Raw genomic sequence first — 12627 nt, forward strand, 5'->3', positions numbered from 1 at the left:
ACGTTAGTTTCTTGCCTGGTCTTCTCTGCTTCCAGTTTTGTCTCTTCCTCTCAATGTATGTTTTCCACAACTCTTCAGTGGCTTTCTCTTGCCTTCAAAGTGTAAAGCCACATTTCCCAAGCCCAGCTCACTTGATGGCCCTATGTGGTTCAGCCTAGCCCCTGCTCATCTGTACGTCTGTTTTCCCACACACTGTCTTTCAGGCTCTTGATAGAAACTTGTTTTCTCTTCACTGTGAGTTTCACACTATTCTGCCTGAAAACACCAGGTGCCATCATTTGCACCTTCTTGGGCTTTGATTTCACTTCCCCTGGGAAACTGCCCACCCTTCCCAGTGCTGAGCCCATGGTGGGTACCTCCTTTGTCACAGCATTTGGTCCTCAGGCCGCTGCTTATCTTTCTGCCTCGCTCCTCAAACTGTGAGCTCCTGAGGGCAGCTCCTGTCTCCCCCATCATTGTGCATCCAGACTTCCGTCTACCCCATGCTAGTACTCTATAATAGCCCCATGGTAAATGTTGGTTGAAGTAAATGGAAGTTACTGTCATTTGTTTCTTGGTGTGTGTTGGGGATTCTTCTCTTCCCTGTCCTATAATAGCCATTTAGCAGTTTTTATGAAGTGTGTCAGTCCTCTTAAAGCAAGTACTGCTATATTTAAAAGATCCTTTATTACTCTTTTTTTTTTTTTTTTTTTTTTGGTACCGGGGATCAAACTCGGGACCTTGCGCTTGCGAGGCAAGTGGCGGAACCACTGAGCTAAATCCCTGGCCCTGTGTTACTCTTAATTGAAAAAGCAATAGAAACTTTTCCTGCCTTGGGATATTTGATGTTTAAATTAGTGCTATATTTAATCTATATGTAACACCTGATATTGTTAATGTTATAAAATTAGTCTAATTTGTTTTCTGGTTTTTCTCTAGAAGTAGTGTTTTGTCATTTTATTAATTAGGGTATAATTTATGTCATTACAAAAGGTTTTATGAAATGCCTAATTCTGTTATAATTGTGATTGTATTTTGTTTAAATTTCATTTTTGTCTTAATGTTTTCTCCCTAGGCTGAAAATCTATTGTTAGATGCGGATATGAACATTAAAATAGCAGATTTTGGTTTTAGCAATGAATTTACTGTTGGCAGTAAACTGGACACGTTTTGTGGCAGTCCTCCATACGCAGCCCCAGAGCTCTTCCAGGGCAAGAAGTACGATGGACCGGAGGTCGACGTGTGGAGTCTCGGCGTCATTCTCTACACTCTAGTCAGTGGGTCGCTACCCTTTGATGGACAAAATCTGAAGGTATAAGAAGCAGTTATAGCCACGTTCTTCATAAAACTAACAGGGTTTTAATAAAATTGTAAGGATTAATAATTTTATGTTATATCAGTTTAGGCATTTCAGTCACTGTTTGTGGGTTGTTGTTTTTTGGGTTTTGGGGGGTTTTTTTAACCTAAAAGTTGACTCACTGTTTTTCTTTCTTTATGTCTTGAAGGAGCTGAGAGAAAGAGTATTAAGAGGGAAATACAGAATCCCTTTCTACATGTCCACAGACTGTGAAAACCTTCTCAAACGCTTCCTGGTGCTAAACCCAATTAAGCGTGGCACTCTAGAGGTAATTATACAAGTGGGTAGGGGCGTGTTGAGTATTTTCAGAGTGTTGCTTAGTTGGTGTGATATACTGAATAACCTGGTGTTTTTTAAGCAGAAAGTGTGACCAAAATGACAACCAAAAAATTTTATTTTTGATCTATAAGTCAATGAGATCTTTTCCTAAATATTGTGATTATTGAGATATTTTATGATGCTAATGAACAGTTTACATTTTCAGCAAATCATGAAGGACAGGTGGATCAATGCAGGGCATGAAGAAGATGAACTTAAACCATTCGTTGAACCAGAACTAAACATCTCAGACCAGAAAAGAATAGGTAATTACTCTGTGGCTCTGCACGTGTGTGCATGTGTGCATGTGTGCGTGTGTGTGCGTGTGCGTGTGTGTGTGTGTGTGTGATGTTTCTGTGTTGTCTCCAGTGTGTATGCCCCAAATGTAAATGAGACGAAGCTAAGCACAGACTACTAGCTATCTACAGTTTCCTGTACCTGCACCCAGCAGCTTATAAAAATGTTCAGCTGCTCATTTAATGTTAGAAAGCATATAATCTTTTAGGTCAGATAAAATTATTTTACTCTGTTAACAAAACATATAAACCACATTATACCCTTTTTTTAGATATCATGGTGGGAATGGGATATTCACAAGAAGAAATTCAGGAATCTCTTAGTAAAATGAAATACGATGAAATCACAGCTACGTATTTGTTGTTGGGGAGAAAATCTTCTGAGGTAAGAGTAATCAGAGAAGAAGAACTGAAAAATTCTTTATAAAAGGTCAATTTATATAAACTTCATTAGTTTTTGTCTTTAATAATGTATGACATATTTGGCATATCACTTTTTAAATTTATCTGTTACTGACTATAATGAGTTACTATTTTAACTTCAAGATAATAACCCGTGTAATGGGTATTGTCATAAACATGGGCATTCACAAAGTAGCCTATATTCATGAATAGTTTAGAAATGGTTGTAAAATATCAAATTAAATAAACAGAATGCCTGTAGTTATTTGAAACAGCCTAGAAAGAAGACCTTAATACATTTCCTTTTGTGGGTTTCCCTGTGGTCAGGAGCATACTGTTGCCCAAGTTTAGAGTTGTCACTGTGTACTTTATAATCCACCCTCTCCAAGTACTCGTGAGAGGCGTGGTCACGAGAAGCTGAGTTTCCTGACAAGCCACTGGGGTCCATTTTCCCCTAGCTGGACGCTAGTGACTCCAGTTCTAGCAGCAACCTTTCACTTGCTAAGGTGCGGCCAAGCAGCGACCTCAGCAACAGCACCGGCCAGTCTCCTCACCACAAAGTGCAGAGAAGCGTTTCTTCCAGCCAGAAGCAGAGGCGGTACAGTGACCATGGTGAGTCTGAGCTGTGTCAGTGGCTTCTCGGGGAGTGTCCTCCTTCCTACACAGGGCCTTTCGTATGCAAATTGGCTTGGTGTCCACTTGTATTGTTTGGCATTCCTGCAGATGCTGACTTGATCGAGGGTCTCATCTCCTTGGCATATTTTGTTCAGTAGGGTTTTTCTGGGTGAGGCCAGTTGGCTGAAAAATGCACCCTCTACGCTGCGGGACCCCTGCCTTATCCTGTAGCTCTGTTCATCTCTTCCCTACCTCTGCCTAGGGTTCTTTCTAGGGCAGCACTGTGTAGTAGAACTCTCTCTGCTGATGTCAGTGTTCTGTATCCATGCAGTCCAGCCCAGTGGCTACTACTACAGGAAGCTGTTGAGCAATTGAATGAAATGGTTTTAAATTTCAGGCCATGTGAATGCATGTAACCACATGTGGCCAGTGGCCATCTTGTTGGACAGCGCAGCACTCTACAATATGTAGCGCCCTAGTTCTGACTTCGATTGGCTTACATTTTTATCGTCATTCTCCTCTCCGCTCTTGCTGCTGGTGTGGCTAAGACATGCTCACGCTTACACTTCAGCCTAGAAGCCGCTACTTTGTGAGGCTGAAGGCCCCAGTGAGCATGCTCCCCCAGCCCTGCAGGTGTCCTGCCTTCAGGGCAGCCCTGTGTTGGAGTCCTGAGATGCTACCATGAGATTTATTCACCGGTAACTATAAATGTAAATGTAAAATGAGCAGTATTCTAGGATTCAGGAACTAAATCTTTTAGCCTAGTCCTGAGTTTTAAGAATAAACCTCATAGGGCTGGGGATTTAGCTCAGTGGTGCTGCTGCCTGCCTCACAACCGCAAGGTCCCAAGTTTGATCTCTGGTACCCCCCCCCCAAAAGCAATAACCCTCATGCAGAATCCCCATTCATCCCTTGTTTATTTTGTTTCCCTTCTCTAGAGATTTTTTTATCTCCATTTTTTCATCTCAGAGTTTGAAACTGAGAATTACACAGTTTTCCAGGTATGCACAGCTTGAGTTTTGCACTAAAACAATGCCTGCTGGCTTGGTGTTCACGTCTACTCCTGATGCTGCCTGCTGACTGCTCGGGGACAGAACTGAGCTCGGACCATTACCATGCCAGGATGTGTACTCACAGCACTTGGGACTCAAGTGGTGATCTGGGGCTCTGTCTCCTTGTTTCCTCATTAACTGTTGACAAGGGATTATTGGTCCCTGTGGACTGCAGGGCAACCAGCAGATGCCCACATACTGTCCCAAACCAGTCTAAAGGGAGTTGTTCTTAAATCTGAGAAGAAGTCTAGTAATAGAATTTTATTTCTCTGGTGACTATCTTAATTAAGTTTGTTCTTTCTTAAGCATATAGATTCCATCTGGATTATTAATGCCTCTTTCCCCAGCTCATAAAATTTTAGAGATAAAAAGACCTTTAGGCAGGGCACAGCAGTCCATACCTGCTACCCCAGCTACTCAGGCCTGAGGCAGGAGGATCACAAGTTCCCCTCAGCCTGGGTAATTTAGCAAGACTCAGAATAAAAGGGCCTGGGGATGTAGCTCAGTGGTAGCACACCCATGGGTTCCATTCCAAGAACCAAAGGATTAGAGAGAGAGAGAGCTTTAAACCTTGTATCATAACTCACTAATCCTGCATTTTATTAATAAGGCAAGAGGAAGTCTCCGAGTCACAGGGCAAGCAAGGAATACCTGAGGCGGACCCAGGGCTCCTGGTCCCCAGTCCTGCGGTGTGTCCACTAGAGCACCTCATTGGAGTAGTCTTTTTATAATACTTTCCAAAAGCCTTCTTTTTTGTAGCTTCTAATACTAAAAAGAGGTCTATACAAGAATATTCCAGAAATCTGTTTATAGAGAAAATTACTGATTGGCCAAGTCTCCAGCTGTTTTTATTTCGTATGGAAATGATGGTAGTAAACAGCAAAGGAGAGATCTGGCTGCACTGCTCTTCAAGTGCTAAAAAAGGGATAGGTCCCCAAGTGGCTCCTAGCAAAGAGTGCACTGGGAACATGTGAGGGCCTGATCCAGCTAGCCCCTCCCCTGAGTGTATGCCTGCTTCCCCAACCACAGTGTAGTCTGTAGCTGTGCCCGTTTTTTTGTACCGGGGATTGAACTCAGGACCTTGCGCTTTCTAGGCAAGTCCAGCACCACTGACCTAAATCCCTGATCCCTGTAGCTGTGCTTTAGCAGGGAGGAATCTTGGTTTGGTTTTTTGAGACCAGGTCTCACTATGTAACACATAGTGCCTTGAACTTTCAGAAATCCTCCTGCCTGGGCTGAGTGCTGGGATTATAGGGATGTGCCACAATGCCCAGCTTGTAGCTGTGCTTTTTAACTGTGGACCCAGATATGAACCGCTGCAGTGTGCACACGCTTTTCTGGAAGGAGTGATCTTTATCTTGTTTTTATGGTACCAGGGATCAAACTCAGTACCTTATGGTTTCGAGGCAGGCGGCAGCACCGCTGAGCTAAATCCCTGGCCCATTTTATCAGTTTTTTGTTTTGTTTTGTTTTGTTTTGTTTTGTTTTTTGGTACTGGGGATCGAACTCGGGTCCTTGCGCTTGCGCAGCAGGCAGCAAAGCCACTGAGCTAAATCCCTGGCCCTTTATCAGGTTTTTTGTGGGTTTTTTTTGTACCGGGGATCGAACTCGGGTCCTTGCGCTTGCATAGCAGGTGTTGAAACCACTGAGCTAAATCCCCGGCCCTCTTTATCAGGTTTTTAAGGTGTTCTCTGTCACACATTTACTAATCAAGCTGAGCGTGGTGGCACATGTCTATAACTCCAGCAACTATGGAGGCTGAGGCAGGATGCTGATGAGAATTTGAGACCAGCATGGGCTACGTAGGAAGTTCAAAGCCAGCCTGGAACATAGCAAAGAAAAAAAGCCCCAAAACAGAAAACCACCAACAGAGATAAGAGACAACCTACAATGTGGGAAAAAATTTTTAGCAGCTGTACCTCAGACAAAGGACTACTATCTAGAATATATAAAGAACTGAAAAAAATCAGACCCCCCAAATTCAAAAACCCAATTCAGAATGGGCATCTGAAATGAACAGACATTTCTCAGACAAAGAATTAAAAGCAGCAAATAAATATATGAAAAAATGTTCAACATGGCTGGTCATTCAAGAAATGCAGATGAAAACAACACTGAGATTCCACCTCACCCCAGAAAGAATGGCTGCTATCAAGAAATCAACCATAGGGCCAGGGATTTAGCTCAGTGGTTCTGCCGCGTACCTCACAAGAGGAAGGTCCCAAATTCAATCCCTGGTACCCCCAAAAAAAAAAATTCTCTCACTTTCCCCAGGGATTTAGCTCAGTTGTTTCACTGCCTGCTGTGCAAGCACAAGGATCCGAGTTCGATCCCCGGTACCAAAAGAAAAAAAAATCAACAAATAACAAATGCTGGCAGGGATGTGGGGAGAAAGGAACCCTTCTCCATCATTGGTGGGAGTGCAGACTGGTGCAACCACTGTGGAAATCAATATGGAGATACCTCAAAGAACTAGGGCTAGGGCCAGGGATTTAGCTCAGTGGTTTCGCCGCCTGCTGCGCAAGCGCAAGGACCTGAGTTCGATCCCTGGTACCAAAAAAAGAACTAGGCCTAGAGGTCTCCTCTGACCCAGCTATTCCCCTGCTAGATATCTTCCCAAAAGAATTAAAAGAATCATACCACAGCGATACATGTGCACCCATGTTCACAGCAGCACAGTTTGTAATAGCTAAAGCTTGGAAACAGCCCAAGTGCCCATCAACTGGAAACTGGATAAAGAAGATGTGTTTTTTTTCATAAAATGGAGTACTACTCAGCCATAAAGAATGAGAAACTTAGAGACATTTATAGCTAAATGGATGCATATTGAGGCCATATTCTTAAGTGAAGTAAATAGAACACACGTGTGTAAATACCGAATAGTTTCTCTGGTGTGACAAACTGAAAGTGTAAGGAGTAAAATGATTAAAATGAATAATTGATAATTTGAAATAGGAAGAAAAGGTCCAAAGTGGTAGGGGTGGTGGGAGGGGAAGGGGAAAGGAAAAATTATGAGAAAAGGAAAAAAATGGAAACAAAGTCTTTGTGAATAGGGAAGGGTAGAGGAGGTGAAGGGCACACAGGTAATGGGGAAAAAAATAAGAACCAAGATACATCATGTACAGGTACAAGTACCCAATGATAAATGTAAACGTATTGTTTACCTAAACTGTACCAATAAAAGAATTTAAGGAGAAAAAAAATACAAAACAGAAAACCACTAATCAAAAAATAGTACTGAAGCAATTTGAAAGTCATCAGAAAAAAAATTCAGATCCATTTCTCACATCTTACAAAAGAATAAATTCTTTTTTTTTTTTTTTTTGGTACCGGGGATCGGTCTTGGGTCCTTGTGCTTGCGCAGCCGGGGGCAAAACCACTGAGCTAAATCTCTGGCCCACAAAAGAATAAATTCTATTTGAACTGAAGATATGAATATAAAAAGTAAAACCCAAGAAACATGAAAAGGAAACATGGGACCTGGAGTTGTAGCTTGGTAGAGGTTTGCCTTGCATGTAAGGCTCTGGCTTCAATCCCTGATAACACACACACACACACACACACACAAAGTGAGGAGGAAAAGGAAGAAAGAAAGACACACTGAGGGAATAACTCATGTTGGGGGAAGAGAAGGGATAGAGAGGAGCTGGAAGGGCAAGGGTCATTTGTTTTGTAACTTAGACTGGTAAATACACCACCAGACAGTAAACCCATGAAAGAAAAGGCTTAAAAAACAAAAAAAGAAAAGGCTTAAAAATTGACTACATAAAAATCCAATTTTTGAGTGATACATCGATACCACCAGCTACTTTTTTTTTTTTTTTTTCTTTGGTACCGGGGATCAAACTCCTGTCCTTGCACTTGCACAGCAGGCAGCGGAAACCACTGAGCTAAATCCCGAGCCCCCACTTTTTTTTTTTAGCACTGAAGATTGAACCCAGGGCCTCGGGTATGCTAGGCAAGTGCTCTACCATTGAGCTACATCTCTAGCCCATCTACTACACAGTACAAAGAAACTAACTGATACAACAACTTGGATGTTTGAAGGGACTTATGCTGGGGCTGGGCGTCTCAGGGTGCCTTCCTGTAATAGTCTGAAATGGCAGAGTGATAGAGACAGAGACAGCAGGATAGTGGTTGCCAGGATTAAGGGAAGGGGCATGGGGTGGGAGAGAGGTGGCTTAGTCTATGAAAGGGTAGCTGCCAGATCTTTCAGATGGAACTGTTCTGCACCTGGACTGGCGATGCCTGTAGGAATCCACACGCAGGATGAAAGGATGCAGAACTAAAAACACAAACACATAGCAAGTCCAAGGCTCTGGATTCAATTCCTAGTACCAAAAAATGAAGGAAGAAAGGCAAAAGGAATGCAAGTACAACTAGGAGAATCTGAATGAGGCTGTACATTCAATCCATGTCTGTTTCCATTCAGAATGTCATATCCGGGCCGAGGATTTAGCTCAGTGGTTCTGGCACCTGCCTCGCAAGCGCAAGGTCCCAAGTTGGATCCCTGGTACCAAAAAAAAAAAACAAAAAAAAACACAGAATGTCACATCCTAAAATGTAAAGATTTAAAAAACTTTTTCTAAATACAGAGGTTTCAAAGCAAATCAGTAGTAACCTGACAGTTTATGTCAGTAGACCTCTTATGATATTGAGAAGAAAAATAAATAGTAAGGGTAATATCAACCTATACATGGCTAATTCTTTGTTTTTTATATATATATATATATAATTTTTTTTTTTTTTTTGGTACCAGGGATCAAACTTGGATCCTTCCGCTTGCAAGGCAGGTGGCAGAACCACTGAGCTAAATCCCCGGCCCCTGTTTTACATATTAAAATTGCCAAACTGCGAGCTAAATTGGTCTTCTCAGATTATTAAAGCCCTTATTTCCTCTTAATTTAGTTTGAAATAGAGTTAGCATTTAGATTTTTGTCCAAGAAGGTACTCTGTGCCTCCCTCTTTTCAACAGAACTAAAATATAGTCTCCTACCTCAGAATAAGTGATGAGCATTTGCTGGTGTACTTCAAGATTTCCACTGGACATCATGTCTGAGGAGTACACTAACCTTCATGTTTTATTTCCAAATTCTCTGAACTCACCTTTGAGATCTCCAGATGGCTCACCATAGAACCAGTTATTCTTGCACCTGGGTTATCCCTGGTCTGTCCTTGGCAAACTCCTCCTACAACAAGGCTAAGACCAGAAACCTCTGCCCACTTCCTCCCTGTCACTTGTTGGAGAAATGTGTTTTCCTCTGCTTCTACCACCTTCCCCTTTCAATGCAAATTCCTGTTTATCTACAGACTTGAGTGCTTTTTTTTGGTACCGGGGATCGAACTTGGGTCCTTGCGCTTGCACAGCAGGCAACAAAACCACTGAGCTAAATCCCCCGCCCCAGACTGAGTGCATTTGTAAAAACCCAAGATAAAATTTCAAAAGAAATGACCCGTGAAATCTGTACTGTTCTCTTGTGTGTGGTTTTGTTTTTTTTTGGTACCAGGGATCGAACTCGGGACCTTGCACTTGCGAGGCAGGCGCCGGAACCACTGAGCTAAATCCCCAGCCCTGTACTGTTCTCTTGTAAAAGATGCAGGCATCCCTTGTATGAAAAGGACGTGTTGCTCAGCTGTACCAAGGGAGCATCCCATGGTGTATGATGGGTGTCATCTACTTATCTATGCTGTAATACCCCAGTACGTTCTTTCCAAAGGACAACTCTAGATGCTTACTAATTTTTAGAAAAAGGAACTAATACATGAAATTTTTTAATTAAATTGATTTTATAGGGTAGGATAAATATTCATAAATAGGAAACATCTTAAGAGGATTTTAGTGTTTTACCCTTTTGAGATGAATAGCAGTGTTAGACCATCTTACAAAATATATTTATTCTCACAGAATAAAATGTGCAACTGTTTTAAAGAGTCAGGTTTTTACTCTTCATTTTAGCTGGACCAGCTATTCCTTCAGTTGTTGCATATCCAAAGAGGAGTCAGACCAGCACTGCAGACAGTGACCTCAAAGAAGATGGAATTCCCTCCCGGAAATCTAGCAGCAGTGCTGTGGGAGGAAAGGGAATCGCTCCAGCCAGCCCCATGCTTGGGAATGCAAGTAATCCCAACAAAGCAGATATTCCTGAGCGCAAGAAAAGCCCTGCTGTCCCCAGTGTAAGTATTATTGGATTGTTGGGCTGGAACCAGCTAAACACAGCTTTCGTGAGTCCATCCTTTATACTCTGGGGTCTTCTCTGCCCTCCCTCTAGGCCTCCAGGCTCAGAATCCCACTTGGTGCATCATAGGTTTTTCTTACTCCCATCCATTGTTTTAGTTCAGTCCTACTGATACAACACAGTACCTGTGACTGGGTGATTTATGAGGAACAGAAATTGATTTCCTAGGTCCTGGAGGCTGGAAAGCCCAAGATCAAGGTGACAGTTCATTGTCTGATGAGGACTTCTGTCTGCTTCCCAGATAGAGCCCTGTTGCCACATCATTTAGAGAGGAACACTATCCTTCCAGAAGGTATGACCCTGCCTCCCCCAAGTCCTTCTGTAAGGCACTAATGGCCTCCTAAACACCCACTTCTTATTTTTCCCCCAGTGCTGGGCATTAAGGTTGGGGCCTTCACACTGTGCTACGTTTCAGCCCTTTTTGTTTTATTTGGGACATGGTTCTGCCAAGTAGCACAAGCTAATCTTTTTGGTTTTTTTGGTACCGGGGATCGAACTCGGGCCCTTCTGCTTGCAAGGCAGGCGGCAGAACCACTGAGCTAAATCCCCAGCCCACAAGCTAATCTTTAACTTGTGATCTTCCTGCTTCAGCCTCTTGAGTAGCTTGGATTATAATAGGCTAGTGCCATCATGCCAAGCTAGACCTACTTCTTCATACTGTTACATTGGAGATTAAGTTTCAACAGGACCTTACTGTTGTTTTGTTTTGTTTTTTCCAGTACCGGGGATCAAACTTAGGACCTTGAGCTTGCAAGGCAGGCATGGCACCACTGAGCTAAATCCCTGGCTCAGGAACTTATTATTGAGAGACACAAACACTCAATCCACAGCACACCTCTCACACACTAGAATTGTGTGACAAGAGGTGTCACTCGATCCTGTGTCCAAGGGCTCTTCATGGTTACTCTTGCATCTGCCAAGCTTTAGGTTTGTGTCAGGTAGTGAGAGATGGCAGACCACACAGTCTAACAGAGGGAGCCAACAAAAACAGTCTGTGCAGACAGCTGACAGCGGGCAGAAGCCTGATGTGCACAGCGCCAGGAGGCTGACCACTGTGCTCTGGGAGGGACTGCTTGCACTAAGGACTGGCCGTGTGCTGGGGACATGGGTCAGCTAGCCTAAGGTGAAGACAGTGAAGCAAGGTTAGATAATTGCTTCAGGTTACCCTCTCAGCCTACATCCAGCTCTTAATCCATACCCTTAATGAAGTATCCCCCCATAAGTAGGTGGTATTCTTTAAATGCATTAAATCCATTCAGCTTCAGAAACCTTTCCCATGGGTTGAAGCAGTTCTCTGACCTAGCACAAGATTTTTTTTTTTTTTTACCCCCAGTACCAGGGATCAAACTCAGGGCCTTGAGCTTACAAGGCAGGCACGTTGCCACTGAGCTAAATCCTCAGCCCCAAGAATTATTATTCTTAGCACTCCTGGGAGTAATTTTGGAAATAATTGGCAGAGAAGTGAGTGATCTTAATGTTATTTTGCGAGCATGTTTTCCTTATAGAATTGACAGGGATGCAGCCCTACGCCCTCAGAAAAGCCCCAGACAGGAGCCCTGGGAACCTGCTGCTTCCTTAGGTCCCCTTCCTTGAGCCCTTCTGGGGACAGGAGTACATTAGGGAGCCCAGGGTTGTGTCTCATCCTCTGGCATTGTGGTTGGTCTTTTTTATTTTGGTCTCCTAATGCCACCCTACTTTTGTCTACAGCAGAGGGAATAAGAATTTCATTCTCTGCTTTTGTGACTTTTTATTCCTGATGCTCTTAACTCATATGCATGCTGCCCTTATAAAGTATATCCTGAGCTTTGTCAGCTAACCAAACTGGCCTACATATAAAAGAATAGTTAGCAGTTGTATTAATCAGCTTTGAATTACTATAACAAACTGCTGAGGCAGTTAACTTAAAATTTGGCCCAAATTTTTGGAAGTTCAGTCCATTGCAGGGCACCCTTATAGCTGTGGGCACCTGGTAAGATAATGCATCCTGGCAGGGTGTGTGACAGAGCAGACCACCTGCTTCCTGAGCCTGTTCCTTTAGGGGCACACCCCAGCACTGGAAGAACCCCACTGGGCCCGCCTCCTAAGGATCTCACACCTCCCTCCTCAGTCCCACCCTGGGAACCAAGCCTTTACTATCTGGGCTTTTGGGGCCACTCATCCAAACCATGGCAGCAACACTATACTTCTGTCATTTGTCTCTGGAGTTTGACTATGCTGATCTGCTCATGCTGTGGGAAAGGTGACTGCTTTGTTTAAAAATTGTGATTAGAAAAAAATAAAAAATAAAATAAAATAAAAATTGTGATTAGGCTCCCTGCTAGCATTTAGGAGGCCAAAGCAGATGGAACGCAAGCTCAAGCCCAGCCAGAGCA

The 12627-nt window shown here is 43.1% G+C and overlaps 1 protein-coding gene across 10 annotated transcripts in view; it reads left to right on the plus strand.

The window, feature by feature from the left end:
* The window catches only part of Mark3 (microtubule affinity regulating kinase 3), a 105784-nt gene that overhangs the window by 70995 nt on the left and 22162 nt on the right, over nt 1-12627 (plus strand). For 7 of the 10 annotated variants that reach the window (XM_004836893.4, XM_004836895.4, XM_004836894.4 and 4 more), the window contains 6 exons: nt 1055-1291; nt 1485-1604; nt 1821-1920; nt 2223-2335; nt 2811-2964; nt 9976-10193. In XM_004836893.4, coding sequence (XP_004836950.1) covers nt 1055-1291; nt 1485-1604; nt 1821-1920; nt 2223-2335; nt 2811-2964; nt 9976-10193 — 942 coding nt within the window. The remainder of the gene's footprint in view (nt 1-1054; nt 1292-1484; nt 1605-1820; nt 1921-2222; nt 2336-2810; nt 2965-9975; nt 10194-12627) is intronic. The other 3 variants (XM_004836896.4, XM_087195156.1, XM_004836898.4) reach the window with 1 other exon arrangement.

This window comes from Heterocephalus glaber, unplaced genomic scaffold (assembly GCF_053883595.1).
Source record: "Heterocephalus glaber isolate CG9 unplaced genomic scaffold, H.glaber_assembly_v1.0 deba00001608, whole genome shotgun sequence".
Taxonomy (NCBI): Eukaryota; Metazoa; Chordata; class Mammalia; order Rodentia; family Bathyergidae; genus Heterocephalus; species Heterocephalus glaber.